Raw genomic sequence first — 16654 nt, forward strand, 5'->3', positions numbered from 1 at the left:
TTTACTTGAGGAAGATTCACCCTGAGCTAACATCTCTGCCAATCTTCCTCTATTTTGTATGTGGGTTGCTGCCACAGCATGGCTGCCGATGAGTGGTGTAGGTCTGTGCCCAGAAACCAAACGCCTGTCACCAAAGTGGAGCACGCCAAACCTAACCACTAGGCCATGGGGCCAGGCCTAAGCTTTTTAAAATATGGTCAATGAACTAAAGGAAACAATGTCAAAAGAATAAAAGGAAAGTATACGAGTATAAAAATGATATTTCTCCAAAGAGAAGATATTGATAATGAGATATATATTTTTAAAAAAGAACCACATAGAAATTCTGGAATTAAAAATTAACTGAAATGAAAAATTACTAGGGGATCTCCATAGCAAATTTGAATTGGTAGAGAAACTAATAAACCTGAAAAGAAGGTTAATTGAGATTATCCAGTCTAGGGAACAGAAGAAAAAATAATGAAAAGCAAATTAATAAAGCCTCAGAGGCCTGTTGGTATCAAGCATACCAACATAAGGAAGTCTCACAAAAGGTGAAGCAGAAAGAATATTTTTTAAAATTATGGTTTAAATCTTTTCAATTTTGATGAGAAACATTACACTTCCAGAAACTTGACAAAATCAGAGTAAACTCAAAGAAATCCACATAGATAGATCAGAGTCAAATTACAGAACGACAAAGAGAGAATCTTGAAAACAACAAAGGAATTACTCATGATGTCTAGGGATCCTCAGTAAGATAAACAGTTGCTTTTTATCAAAAATAATATAGGCCAGAAGTGGCATGACATATTCAAAGTGCTGAATGAAAAAGCCTGTAAACCAAGAATTCTATATCCAACAAAACAATGAACAATGAAAGAGAAATTAAGACATTCCCAGATAAATAAAAACTAAGAGAATTTGTCACTAGTAGATCTGACATCACCTACCCCGACCCCAAAAAATACTAAAGAGAGTCTTTTAAGCTGAAATAAAGAACACTAGACAGTAACTTGAGTCCTCACAAATAACTAAAGTGCACCCTTGTAGGTAAATATATGTGAAACTTTTTTCTATCTTATTTAATAGGAAACTGCATAAACCAAGAATTACCTGGAGTTGATGGGTTTAAGATATAAAATTGTAATTTGTCTGACAAAAATTCCACAAAGGAGTGGTGTGTGGAAGGAACTATAAGTGGGACAAGCATTAGGTTGGTATTAATAGAGTCTAGATCAATTTAAGATGTTAATTGTAACTCTCAGTGCAGCCATTAATAAAATAACACAAAATGTGAGAAAATAAACAAGAAAATTAAAATGATATACTAGAAATTATCTATACAACACAAAATAAAAAGACATGACATATAAAAACAAATAGCAAGGGGCTGGCCCTGTGGCTGAGTGGTGAAGTTCGTGTGCTCTGCTTTGGCAGTCCAGAGTTTGTCAGTTTGGATCCTGAGTGCACACCTAGCACTGACTGTCAAGCCATGGTGAGTGGTATCTCACATAGAAGAACTAGAAGAACCTACAAGTAGGATATACAACTACGTACTGGGGAGTTTTGGGGAGGAAAAAAGAAAACGATGAAGATTGGCAACAGATGTTAGCTCAGAGTCAATCTTACTAACCCAAAGAAAAACATTAAAAAAAAGGAACTCTAATGTGGTTTTAAAAACAAATAGCAAATGGCAGGTTAATCTTACTTTATTAGTAATTACATTAAGTATAGATGGACAAAACACTTGGATTAAAAGCAGAGATTGACAAAATGGATAAAAATGATTCATCTATATGCTGTTGTTCAAATACATAATAGGTTGAAAGTAAAAGGGTGGAAAAAGTTGTACCATGCAAACAGTAAGAAAAGGAGAACTGGAGTGTCAAAAATAATATTAGTCAAAGTAGACATTGGACAAAAATTGTTGCAACAGGCAAAGAAGGACATTTTAAAATGATAACAGTGCCAATTATCAGGCAGCCATAAAATCTATAAACATATGTACTAATAACAGAACCCCAAAATACATGAATCAAAAATAGACCAATTGAAGGGAGAAATAAATGTTTCAACACTATGCCCAGCTTTTAATCATGGATAGAACAACTAGGTGGAGGATCAACAAAGAAACAGAATATTTGAAAAACACTGTAGACCAATTAGAACTAACAGACATCTATAGCCCTTTCCACCCAATAATAACAGAAAACACATTTTTCTCAACAGCACATGGAACATTCTCCAGGATAGATTATATGTTAGGTCATAAAACCAGCTCAGTAAATTTAATAGGTTTAAAATCATAAAATGCATGTTCTTCAATCACAAAGAACTAAAGTTAGAAATCAATTATAAAAATAAATTTGGAAAATTCACAAATATGTGTAAATTAAATAGCATACTCTCAAAGAGTAATGGATCAAAGAATAAACCACAAGTGAAATTATAAAATACTTTGAGGTGAATCAAAATGAGGACACACCATAGCAAAATTTGTAAGATGCAGCTACAGCAGGCTCAGAGGGAAATTTATAGCTCTAAATTATAAAGGAAGAAAGACCTCAAATCAATAACCTAATTTTCCACCTTATCACAATGAAAAAAACGAAGAGTAAACTAAACTTAAAGCAAGTAGAAAAAGTAATAATAAATGTTAGAGAGGAAAATAATGAAATAGAGAATAGAAAAAAAGCAAAAACAATGAAACCAAAATTTAATTCTTTGACAAGATCAACAAAATTGATAATTTAGCTAGAGGGACCAGGAAAAATGAGGAAGACTCAAATTACTAAAATCAGAAATGAAAGAAGGATCCTTAATATTGATCTTACAGAAATACTATATGGGAATACATTTGTGTTGCATTTGTATGATAACAAATTAAATAACCTAGATGAAATGGACAAATTCCTAGAAAGATGCAAACTGCCAAAACTACCTCAAAAAGAAATAGAAAATCTGAATAGACTTAATGCAAGGAAAGAGACTGAAATAATAATAATTAAAAAAGCTTCCCACAAAGGAAATCTCAGGTCCATATGGCTTCACTGATAAATTTTCCCAAATATTTAAAGGAGAATTAATACCAATCCTTCACAAACTCTCCTGAAAAAATAGAAGAGAACACTTCTCAGTTCATTTTATTAGTCCAATATTACCTTGATACTAAAATGAGACAAAGGCAGTATCAGAACAGAAAACTGAAGACCAATATCCCTTATGAATATAGACACACAATGCTCAACAAAATACTAGCAAATCAAATCCTACAACATGTAAAAAGTTATGCATGAAAAGCAAGTGAGATTTATCTCAAGAATGCGAAGTTGCTTTAACACATGAAAATAAATTGATGTAATATGCCATATTAAAAGAATAAAAGGCAATACTTCATGATCATCTGCATACATGCATAAAAACTTAGTTGATTAAATCCAACACTCATTTGTGATTTAAAAAGAAAACACCACCACCTCTCTGTAAACCAGGAATAGAAAGGATTCCATTTATATGAAATTTCCAGACCAGGCAAATCCATAGAAAGGGAAACTGAATTAGTAGTTGCCAGAGCCTGGAGGGAGGGAGGATAGAGAATGATCACTAATGGGTACAGGGTTTCTTTCTGATGATAAAAGTGTTCTAAGGTTAGATAGTAGTGATGTTGTACAACTCTATACTAAAAACCACTGAATTGTATACTTTCTGGAGGGTGTATTTTATATTATGTGAATTATATCTCAAGAAAGCTATTATAAAAAAATAAAGGAAGAGGGATGAATGAGTGGAAGTAGTATTGTTATAGAGAGATGATAACTTTAAAGAGTATTAACAATGGAGGAAGTCACAAGTCAGATTATAGATATCTCTGAGAGCCAACCAGACTTACTGTTGAAAGAGAGAAGTTGCAAATGAAACCAAGAATTCTGACCTGGAGGGTTGGAACAACAACCAAATATGTGCAATTGGGAAGGCTGCAAGTATGGTTGATCCTGGAGAGAAAAATCAGTTTTGTTTGGGACACAACGAGTTTGAGAAATCTATCAGACAGCCAAGTGGAGATGTCAACTAGATAGTTGGTTGTAGGAGTCTAGATTTTAGAAGAAAGCTCTGGACTTAAAATAGAAATTCAAGAGTCCTTGAGTACATGAAATAAATAAACAAAAGTAAGTATAAATGAAAATAACCAAAAACTGAATGTTGGGCATTCTAGTCTTAACAGGTTGGTGGAATAGGAGTGAAAGATTCTGAGAAGCAATCGGTGAGGTTGGAATAAAATCAAGAGATTGTAGTGTTCCAGAGACCAAGAGAAGAACATATTTCCAGGAGAAGGAGTCTTCCCTTGTTATATGCTCTCATAGCTTCTATCATATCTGTCATTGTGTATTTGTTTGATTTTGCAAAGTATCTCTCTTCACTAGGCTATAGTAAGCTCCATTATGATAGCAGAGGCTATGTACTTTAAATGACTCTGAACTAAGAATGAGAAGCCGTTTATTCGACACAGATTTATTAAGAATATGCACGATGTCAGGGGTGGTTCTGTGCTGGGGTTTTACTTTCCTGAACAAACAAAAATCCCTGTCTTCCTGGGGCTTTACTTCTAGTGGGAGGATTTAGACTAGTGCTATCTAAGAGACCTTTCTGTGATGATGTGGAAATGTTCAACTGTGCTATCCAGTATGGTAGTGATAGTTATATGTGGATAAAATGTGGCTAGTGTAAATTTTTCACTTTATTTAATTGAAATTTAAGTTGAGATAGCCCCATGTAGCTTGTGTTTACCATATTGGTAGATATAGACAGTAAACAGTAAACGTAATAAGTAAATGAATGCATAGAGCCAGGGAGAGATGTGAAAAGGTTGCACTTTCAAGTAGGATTGTAAGGTGGACCTCATTGAGAAAGTAATGAAAGCCCACTGCTGTATTCAGTTGCGTTGAAAGCCATACACCCAATAATGAACCACTGGAAACAACAAGCCTTACATGCATAATTTCAAATGGCCATCAATCCTTCACAAAAAGCTTTACATAAAGATATGATTTTACTCTTGCCAAATGTTAGAAATTTTTGCTTGAAAGGTCTGATTGCTACTGTGTGTAACATTACCCAGCACAGTTCAACTATCCATGATTTCATCCAAATATTTTTTGACAAGCATTTTAAGAAAATATTTTCTGCTTGCTATCTTCATGTCCTCACCATCCATTTACTTTCCAGTCCTCTTTCATTTGTTTTATGCCCTTACAATTCTACTGCAACAGCTAATTTCCAGGCTCTAAAGATCTTCTAGTAGTCAAACAGAAGAGCCTATTTCAGCATCTTTTAACAATACCACTTTAAAAAAAAGCCCCCTATTCCCTTGATTTCTACACTTTCCTTTTCTTAATGTCTTTTTATATATTTTTTCGCCTTAACTATTGCAGCATCCTCCAAACTGGATACATTGTCTTTAATCTCCTCTGATTTGGTTTTCCCACTCTTATAACTGTAACATAACACTTCTAGTACAATAACCTTGGACATAGCATTCTCCAGATCAAAGTCCTTCAGTGAATGCCCTGCTGCCATATATATAGAGAGAGACGATACTCTCATCATTTTTGCACATCAGGTCTTTTTTGATACAACCTCTCTCTTTCTTTATAACCTGATACCCCACCTTCTGTATTCATGAGCCAGGCAACTATTTGCAATGAAATTTTAAAGTAGGTTTGATTTTTATTGTATCCTGCATTACCCAGTGAAGAACAATTTTCATGAGTTAATTTAAACCCTTCTTGAAATTATTTATATGTTCATTTTGGATATCCTTCAAGGCCATTTATTTTTTTTCTATGAAGTATTTCAAATATTCAGAAAAGTACAGAGAATAATATGATTTATTCCGTGACCAGCTTCATCAAATCTTAAGACTTTGCCAAAATTGATTAAGATCAATTTTAAAAGGAGGGCAATGTTAGAAATACATTAGAAGCCCCCTCGGTACCCCTTGGAAGGTTATTCCTCTTTCTCTCTCCTCAGTGATAGCTGCTATCCTGAATTTACTGACTGTTCCTAAGGATCACACGTTCTCCTATGTTTAGTGTACACAGTCCTTATTTTTCCCAAAGTACCTGTTATTAACCTCATGGTGTTTTTGCTTTTGGAAAAATCTATATAGAAGATCCTCTTACTTTTGCATATTATGCTGTTGGTATCTCTAAAACCAAAAATTTAGCTGATAAACAATTTGAGGTAACTCATGGTGGATGTTTCTATTAAAAGCTGCTTACTGTTCAACAGTTAAGGTTTGATTTCCATTGAAATAGTGCTTTCTTTAAATACATTTTCCCCTTTTGCTTGACTTTCAGTTTCTTCCCTGGGAACCAGTTTCCTGGGCTTGAATCGCCCTCTGTCGATGAACAGTTTGGGCTCTTCCTTCACAAATGACAGTGCCCATTCCTTATGAGTAGCAACAGCTATTTTTGCCCATTGTTAATGTTGATGAAATATTTGGGGAGAATTATGTGTTCTGCATGAACTGTAATTGGAAATGATCTGTGTATTCAACTATAAAGCACCTAATATGTGGCAGGCATTGTGCCAATAAGCACTGGGTATATGATAGTGAACAGAAATGTCACCATTCCTGTCTTTTAGTGCATTTGAATCCTGGCTGGGGAGACAGACCAAATACAAAACAAAAAAACAAGTAAAAAAATATTAAGACATGAAAATAATGCAAATTCTAAAAAGTCCTATAAAAAAAGGAAGTGTCAGAGAAAATGAAAGAAGACTTACGTTATGTAGTGGGAATAGTGAACCACTGCTCTGAGGAGAGCACATTAAGTTGAGATTTAAAGTCAGAGAAGCAATTAACTAGAAATGGAGGAGAAGAGGTAATAGCCAATGGGAAAGCCCTGAGTGAGGACAGTGCTTGGTGTGTCCACTAAATGTGATCAGGACTTGAGAGAGTAACTCCTGGTGCCTAAAATGCAGAGACTGAGGTTGCCACCAGAATATCAGTTCATTTGTTTATGCTGTAACATACATTTGTCACATGAATCACAATATTGTAACAGGTTTTAACAACACAGTCCAACCTTGTTCTAAATCCACGAGAAAACAAAATATGTCAGAAGATACTATGGACTGACTCTGATAAGTTAGTGTCACAAGATCTGAAAATAAACTATGTTCATATCATTTCATGGCCCCTCTCCTCCCTCCCCTCCCCTTCCATCTCTTTCCCTTCCCTTCTCTTCTCTTCAGGAAAGCCAAATCATAATCAGAGATTGCACTTTGAATATAGAACCCTGAAAAGTTGTGTTAGATGTCTCAGATATTTTCAGTCATCCCACTAAAATATCGTTCTAATGCGTGTTGGTTCTTTACAGCTCTGCGCATTTGTCCATATAGAAATCCTCAAAGTCTCATTGCCAAGAATCTCTTTCCCAAACTCAGGTAACTGTTGGGTATTCATGGTCAGGGTTTGCCTTGCTGATTTTCCTTTTTTCTGATAAGGATATAGCAGAAGAATATCCCTTGCAATGCATACATTCTTTAACTATGGTTATGAAGTCAAATCATTTTTTTAAGGTAACTTGGCATATCTGTGTTCTGCGTCTTTAGTTGTTGCTCTTATTGTTTATAGCTTTGAAGGTAATCTTATTTTTCCTCTCTTTGGATTCTTAGCTGACACCTCCCTGCAGACACTAGGTACTGATAATACTCTCCCTTACTCTTTAGTTGCCACTTGGCAGCTAGTGGATATTCTTCATATGCTTAGCACGAAGATATTCACATGTTATTGTCATCTCTCTTCTCTAACTTTGCTGCCCCAGACCGAGGAGAATAATTTCATTGCCTCTTTTTGGGTGAAGGCTATTTCACATTTTAATTTCTCTTCTCTGGAACATTTTAAATCAATATCTATAATGACTAAAGTGTTATTCAATTGTTATTGAATAAATGTGGTAGCATGATTGATTTGGTGTGAATTAGAAGAAAATACAAACTTGGGTTTCCTTTTCATAATTTCTTTCTTATAGCATATATAATTCAGGTCCAGGACTAGCTACGTAATTTGTGAGGCCCAGTCCAAGATGAAAATGCAGGGTCCTTTATTCAAAAAATAATGAAGAATTTCAAGAGAGCAAAAACAGAACATTAAACCCAGCATGGGGCTTTGCTGAGCACGGAGTTCTGGGCAGTTGCACAAGTTGCATGCCCTTGAAGCTGACCCTGGGCAGGTCTTTGGGGAAGATGGCAGCTGAGAATTAACTTTATCAATATATTTATGTTTCAAATGAGTTTTCTAATAAAATTTCATGAATACAATTTTTGGAATAAAATAGTATATAAAATAATAAAGTTGAATGAATATATTTATTTGGAACACAATAACTATGCTTTTGGTACAGAGTATTGCAGCAAATAGAAATATGTAGTTAATGGGAAAACACTTTTAGTTTCAGGTTTGTGATTGACTGTAGTATAAGGCTTTGGTTTAGCTTGAGGGCTCAGGAGCCAGATTGTTTGGGTTCTAAAACCTGGCTCTATCTGCTTTACTGAGTGTGGGTCACTGGGCACATTTTCTTACCTTTCAGTACATCAGTGTACACATACATTGGGGTGATAACAGAAAATCTATCTCATAGGTTTGTCACGTGGATTATTATATTCCAAATCCTTTGAAGAGTAAGCATTCAAAGTCTACTGTGTTATTTCAAAATCCTTTTTACTTTTTATTTTTGCCTTACTGGATATAATATCTAGATTTAATTTACTCTTTCTTTCATGGCTGTGAATTAATGTCCAGTATGATAATGAAAGTATTTCATGATATAGTTTGTGTGCAATGACAAATTTGACAGTAGATGAGGCATTCAGCTCATGATGATGGAAATTAATGATGTATTTTTTGCCTTATAAGAACATTGAAAAGTTTTTTTTATAACCTTTTCTTTGAGCTTTTCTCCCAACACCATTTGGCTTAATTAAAATCAAAAGTCTAAATCATTTAGTTATTAGAGCAGTCCAGTTAATTGTGTTATAGTTAATAAGTCACATAACTTTAGAATCTAATTCAATTCACTCTCAGCATTTCAGACAGTCTTAAATATATTTAAAGGCAAGCTTGTTTGGAAGGAATCCATTGTGATTAATGTATGTTATTTGCTTCTACTTTTATGTCACCGAATAATACTTTTTATATTAAAATGAATTAAATTTATTTGTAGTGATTAACAATCTGTTCTTGTGCTTTATTGAGAAGGTATATTAATTTACAATCTACAAACTAAATCTCTACCACCATGAAATACAACCTGAAATATTTAGTTTAAGGGTCAAATTTAAGACTATATCAAATGGTAACCATACTAACTATACTTTTTTTTCAGTACTGGTGGTAAATTTATTGTAAACTAGTTCACTTAAGATAGTTTCTAAGAAACTATTATTTCTGAGCAACATGCTTAAAACAAATTGCTGTAACTGGGTTGTCGTGATATGAAAGAATGTCCTGATACTTCTAGGCATTTAGTGTTTAGGATTGTGAGAACCTATGCAATAATTGAGCAATATAGCTATTTTTGTTATCTGTAAAAGTTGAAAACAAAGTAAAAAGCAATATTCCTAAATATCATGCAGCTTTCTAACCATGCCATGTACCTGACCACTTTTCTTTCCTGTGATTCTCATTATATAATATCTATATTCAATCTCTTTTTCTCATATCAGACAGCATCACTGAAGTCTTCACAAATATCTACGTGACCAGTTTTGGCCCTGTCTCAGATACAGATATGGTGAGTTTTTCATTAACTAGTATTTTTACTTCATATAATGGGAAGTGAAGATGGGGATAATTTAGAATAAACAAGCATCTTTAGTGTTACAGAATTATGTATCTGTCTCATGCCTATTTAGTCTACTCCCAAATACGGAGAATTAGAGATGGTAATGTTTGTGTCTGTGGTGCACTGTTCCAGCCTGAGTGTTCAGATTAGCCCTTATATTCTCTTCAAAATTTGTCTACCTGGCTACAGTGTGGTAAACCATTGTTTAAATGAAAATAATTGTATTACTGAGAATCTTTTTCTAGGATTAAGGCACTTGCTTGGACTTCCGTAAGTAAAGTCTATATGGTTTCGCAGACAACTGCTTCCTATAGAATGTGGTCATAGTCAGAGTTATAAAAGGAAATTTTCTATTGGCCTTGAGTAAGGTGGGTGCCTTATCATGCTATCTACATACGTACAATACATACATTCCGCATACATAGTAGGCACATATACATCAATCTAAAGAAAATTAGAATCTTGACATTCTTAGAGTCTATGGAACTGGTGTTTATGTTTCTTTAAAATGAGATAGATAGGAGAGGGAAATTGGTCTGGTGGGTTAGAAACTGGTGGGCTAGAAACATAATAGATAAAATAATCTTGATTAAGCGTAAAAATTTTGGTTATCAGTCCTCCATTTCTACTGCTAACTGTAGTGCTCTGTTATAGAACTTGTTGTTGAAATAATTTCTCATTCACCTTCCTTATTGCCCAGGGAGTGAGAATTAGAGGAGATGCCCTGTCTCTTCTTTGCCTGGTCTTCCTACATCGTATCATCTCTCTCCAATTTCTTTTCTTTCTCTGAGAGCGCAAGGAGAATGTTGACAAGTTTGAAGGTTTTCCATATGGAGAAACAAACAAAAAACAAAAGATCTTCCCTTTTTGCAGACACTCATAGACACTATTAGCCAATCTATTGGGACCTCCCTACTTTTTCTTTAGGGAGTAGAAATGCCACTTTTATCATTAAAAAAATCCTCTTTTTCTTCCGTCAGAGCCACTTCTTTGACCTCATAGTCCTTTTCTTGTATTGACTTGGATGGCTGAAATATGAGGTGGCAAAAGGGTGGGTATCCCCAGCTTTCAGGAGGTGATCAGAAGGTGATTGACACCAAACACTAGCAGATCTTTGAAGTTTTTGCAAATTAAAATGTGAAGATTTAAGTGCTTCTTTTCCCCCCTCAACTCTAGGCCTTAGACACAGTCCTAGAACAACAGGAAAAATCCCACTCTTCAATATAACTCTTCCCCCTCCCTTGCAGTATCTTATGTTGTGACCTGAAATATTAATACAGCTCTTTCCATAAGCCGTTAGAGTGTACAGGAGCTTAAAAAGATGACAGAGACATATTTACCAAGAGTGTGTATTCCAATAGCTATTAGTTGACTATAAAGATAATACTTCTGTGCAGGTTGTCTTAGTAAATACTCCCAAATATTAGAGACAGAGTGAGAATGAGCACCTAACTTTTGCGTGGAATCAAGTGCAGAGTCAGAATTTTTTCAAGCACCACATTGAAAAACTAGCAGAATATCCTATAAATGGTGGTTCTTATTTGATTACCTCTGGTGTCTTTTTCCAGCCAAAACAGAAAGGCAAATGATACAGGACCCCAAAATATCAAAGTTTTCAATGTTGTAGCTTTTCTCTTGTGAGTATTAGTGGTCATAGTTACTATATTGAAATTTTTTTTCAAAGTAATTATTTTACCTCAAAACAATAAACCCCAAAAATATACATATGTACATAGATATACATAAATGTACATATATATTTTTTTCTAGACATACAAAATATTTGTTATTTGGGAGTTTTAGGCAAACTCAGGTCATATATCTTTAGCAAAATGTATGAAGTGACTTTTTTTTCAGTATTGGTAATGGATTAGATTAATCTTCCACCCCTTTGTTTTGACCAGTCTTTGACATTACTAACACCACTTGAAAAGCTAGTAGCTTCAACTCAAAATGGATTAAAACCTGAATATTAACACCTGAAACCATAAAACTCCTAGAAGAAAACATAGGAGATAAGCTTCTTGACATAAGTCATGGTAATGATTTTTTGGATTTAACACCAAAAGCAAAGGCAACAAAACCCAAAGTAAACGAGTGGAACTACATTGAACTAAAAAGCTCTGCATGGCAAAGGAAACCATCAACAGGATGAAAAGCCAACCTGTAGATTGGGAGAAAAATATTTGCAAATCATGTATCTGTTAAGAGGTTAATATCAAAATATATAAAGAACTCACACAACTCAATAGTAATTGAACCAAACAGTCTGATTAGACAATGGACACAAAAGCTTAATAGACGTTTTTCTGAAGAAGACAAACAGATGGCCAATACGTACATGAAAAGGTGCTCAACATCACTAACCATCAGAGAAATGCAAATCAAAACAACAATGAAATATCTCCTTATACATGTTAGAATGGCTTTAATCAAATATATTAGAGATAATGTGTTGGCAAGGATGTGAAGGAAAGGGAACACTTGTGCACCATTGGTGGGAATGTAAACTGGTGAAACCACTCTGGAAAACAGTATAGAGGTTAGTCAAAAAAATAAAAATAGGGCCCACCTGTGGCATAGTGGTTAAATTCAGTGTGCTTTGCTTTGGCAGCCAGGTTCGTGAGTTTGTATCCCAGGTGCAGACCTACACCATTCATCAGCCATGCTGCGGTAGCGACCCACATATAAAGTGGAGGAAGACTGGCACAGATATTAGCTCTGGGCTAATCTTCCTCAAGCACAAAAAAGAAGAAGATTAGCAACAGATGTTAGCTCAGGGCTAATCTTCCTCAGCAAAAAATAAAAAATAAAAGTGAAAACAGAATTACCATATGATCCAGCAATCCCACTCCTGGATCTACATCCAAAGGAAATGAAAACAGAGATATCTGCACTCCCATGTTCATTGCAGCATTATTCACAATAGCCAAGATGTGAAAACATGATGTGTATATACACAGTGGAATATTATTCAGCCACAAGAAAGAATGAAATCCTGCCATCTGCGACAACGTGGATGGACTCTGAGGGCATTATGCTAAGTGAGATGTCAGACAGAGAAAGACAAATACTGCATGATCATTTACATGTGGAATTTAAAGAAAAGGTCGAACTCATAGAAACAGAGAGTAGAGAAGGGGTGGCCAGGGACTGGGAGATGAGGGAAGTGGGGAGAAGTTGGTAAGAGGGTTCAAACTTTCAGCTGTAAGATGAGTCAGGTCTGAGGAAAACTAAAATGTCAAAGTAAATGACTTTGGTGACTATGGTTGATAATACTGTTCTGTATAATTGAAATTCGCTAAGAGAGTAGAATTGTAATGTTCTCACTATAAAACTAATAAATAAATGAAATGATGGATGTGTTAATTAAGTAGATGGAGGGAGTCCTTTCACAATGCCTACATATATCAAATTGGCACAATGTACACTTGAAATATCTTACAATTTTATTTGTCAATTATATCTCAATAAAGTTGAAATTAAAAATAAGAAAGAAACTATCATCATTCAGCTACCATTTACATGCAGAAATTCCTCCCAGGCATTGTCAGAAAATTTACTTATTTTTACAAATCCTGAATTCTGGGAAAAATCAAGTAAAAAAACAAAATGGAAGAAAGCCTGTGCTACAGGACCATGTGCAGGTGAAGCAGTCATTCTTAGGTGATAGTGCTTCTAACTGTTGTGTGTTTGTAGTCCTGTCTGTTGCTGTCATTCTTAAAAAATAAAATAAATGTTAATTAAGTTTATATGCAAAATTAAATAAGAAGAAGCTGGTAGCTGATGTTACATGTGCAGTCATTAGCAAAGGAACAAATTGAAATTTCCTCATGTCTGAATTGAACTGATAACTTTGGTTTCATCAGTGAATTTAGCCCAAGAACTTTAAAAACATTTTAGCAAGCTCAAGATACACTTTGTTATTTGGGGGGGCCCTACCACACATTTTATAAACGTTAACATATGCTTAATACCCTGAATTTTATATAGATTGAATTGAGGTGAGTGGGATTGTAATTGGCAACGTTTAAATTAAAAAGTCATTTACTTTGACATTTTAGTTTTCCTTCTCTATATCGGAGTGTATGTGTGTGTAAATGCGTGTAATTGTGTGTGCATGTGCACCTTTATGTGGAAATATTCCCCAAAATGAAATACGTATTTGACGTCTCAGTAGGCTCTGAATGCTTGAAGGCCTTAGATGTTTTTCTAACTGTATGTTTCCCTTGAATCACCTAGCCTAACACAGTCCTATAGAATTCTCATTGGTCTTGTCAGATTTTCTCCTTTATTTCCATCTTTATTCACCTTGTGTACTCAGTCTTACCAGTAGTTTGTTTGGAGGAAGTCTGATTAATGGCAAGACCACCAAGTGGGCACCTACTTACTCTATCGTCAGAATCCAGTCAGAGGAAAGGATCCATAACATAATTTGAACAGAGAAAATCTAATATAATGAATTATTAACCAGTACAAGGTGGTTAAATAATAGAACAGGATAAAAGAAGACTCCAAGCAATACAGAATTAGCAATGCAGAAGGCAGCATCTACTTCTAGGAGTGAAGCGTGATGAACAAGGAAGGAACTAAGTCCTTGGAGAGAGTCCTTCCCCCCTGGGACCAAGATTCAGATCCCCTTGAGAGGATGTTACTGCTACAGAAACACGCCACTGCTGCAGGTAAAGAAACATGTGAAGGTACATGCGGAAACCAGTCCATGAGAGCATCCTGCCTAGTGGCTGAAAACTCACAACATGCTAGTCCTTTGAAATTGTACCAAAGAATGAAAATGCATCTGAACCAGAAAGAGAACCAGACAGAAAAGCCCTCTTCTCTTTCCGTGACGTTGGAGTATTCCTCTACCACTTTGTATTGACCAAGCCTAATGTTGTGTGAGTTGGCATAGGAGCAGTGTTTACAGAATCCTTCCCTGTATCACAAAGAAGGAGAAAGGAGGATAGACTTGGAGCTGAGAATCAATACACTGATAATGGGTATACATAATGATGTGTGATATGGGGAGGATTTTGATTAAGAGTCAAGAGATAGTTGGATCACTGAACAGGTACTGTTTGATATTTGTCCAAATCTAAAGAAGATGAAGCTGAGGAAAATGAAAGTTGTGTAACTTATGTATATACAATACAGACACACACACACACACACTCATATTGTAAATTTATTGGAGTAGATAATGCTTAATTTAAAAACATGTATACATTTTGTGAAGACAAATGATTTGGTCTTCCTGATGATCAAATGGAGTGATTTTTAATTTCTATATTACTTTTTCTGGAAAGCAAGATAAATAATGCGTTAAAGTTTGAGTTTACGTTAGTATAGATGGCCAGGTCAAGAAATGAAACTTGGATGTGACACTAAAGAGAAAAATGTATTATGATACAGAGGGAAAACACACCCGTATTATTGTTACCCCTATGTAAAAGTGGATATGAAGATATCTAAGTCATGTCTTGCAGAAGCAATTTAGTAATGGGGAAAAAGTAAAGAATAAGTTTAATTTCACTTTTAGTAGCCTAGGTGATAACACTCTTATTTCTATGCAGTGTGCATACTCAGTAGCAAGACCTCAACCCCTAAGTCCTCCTGTTCAGATCAGTGATGTAGATTTGTTGTGACATTAGCCTGAGAGGAAAAAGAGGCATAGCAAAAAGAATTAAGAACCAAAAGAACACAGACACACACACATACATGCACACACTGCTGTCCCAGAATTATTAACCAGTGTAATTGTCCAAAGAAAGTTGCAGATCTAAATTATAATGAAAGATTCTAATTACAGTGTCTGCAATTAAGTTTAAAAGTCTTTTATTTCAACTTTCAAAAATTCATGAGTAAATAGGTAATTATACTTTTGAATGTACTAGTAGCTGACAGTTGAAAAAGTTTGTAGTAGGCATGTACATTTTAGTAATTTATAGCTCACTCTTCTGTCTTTTGTTTTTTTTCTTTCCTTGGTTTCTATATAGGATGGATGGCTTTTCCCATATTAGTAAATGTTTTCACTGTGTATGCATATTCTTCAAGCGTAAATGGTATTGCTACCAAGCCTAGACAAGGAACCTCAGCTCAAATGATTGTCTCTTGCAGTGCTAAGTGTTAGGGTTAGAACTTGAACAAGGAAAACTTTGAAGTCATCTCAAAATTTCTGATCCAGAGTTTACCCTTATACTGTTAAGAAATAGGCAGTCAGGTAAGTGGTGACCTTGTTTTATTAATCATATAGGTCCCCTTGGTTAATACTTTTCCATCTTATGAAAACATAGAGTGCAGAAGCTATCGGGATGTTATGTAGTTTGGTAATTAACATCATAGGGAGGTTTAGAGAGTTATGAAATCTCAATACTTGTTCAAAAATCGACACTGGATTTATTTGTTAGCTCATCAGAAATTGTCATTATTAAATGTAACTAGATAAGGAAAACTGCTACAAACATGGCAAGTATTGTATATCAAAAGTAACGTAATAATGTTTACTTACTTTAAAGCTAGCATGAAGAAGTTGATTATCAATTGATATTTTGGAAGGATATGAATTAGACTTGAGGAATATTCATTTATTCAGACAATATTTTTCGGCATCCTCTTAGGTTTTTAATAATGTTCCTCAAAATGGGATTCATGAACACTTGTATTGGAATCACCGGGAGTTATTTATTAAAACAATTATTTCTTGGGCTCCTACTATGATTTGCGGAATCATAATTTCTAGTTGTGGGGCATGACAGTCTGCATCTTAACAGGTTAAAGTATTTGACTTTATGCTGAGGGCAGCAAAAGGCCATTTTAGGATTGGTGGA

At 34.8% G+C, this 16654-nt stretch overlaps 1 protein-coding gene across 4 annotated transcripts in view; it reads left to right on the plus strand.

Moving 5' to 3' along the window:
- The window catches only part of GABRA2 (gamma-aminobutyric acid type A receptor subunit alpha2), a 129837-nt gene that overhangs the window by 44751 nt on the left and 68432 nt on the right, over window positions 1–16654 (plus strand). For all 4 annotated transcript variants that reach the window (XM_070262501.1, XM_001496096.7, XM_014738841.3 and 1 more), the window contains one exon: window positions 9712–9779. In XM_070262501.1, coding sequence (XP_070118602.1) covers window positions 9712–9779 — 68 coding nt within the window. The remainder of the gene's footprint in view (window positions 1–9711; window positions 9780–16654) is intronic.

Source organism: Equus caballus, chromosome 3 (genome assembly GCF_041296265.1).
Source record: "Equus caballus isolate H_3958 breed thoroughbred chromosome 3, TB-T2T, whole genome shotgun sequence".
NCBI lineage: Eukaryota > Metazoa > Chordata > Mammalia > Perissodactyla > Equidae > Equus > Equus caballus.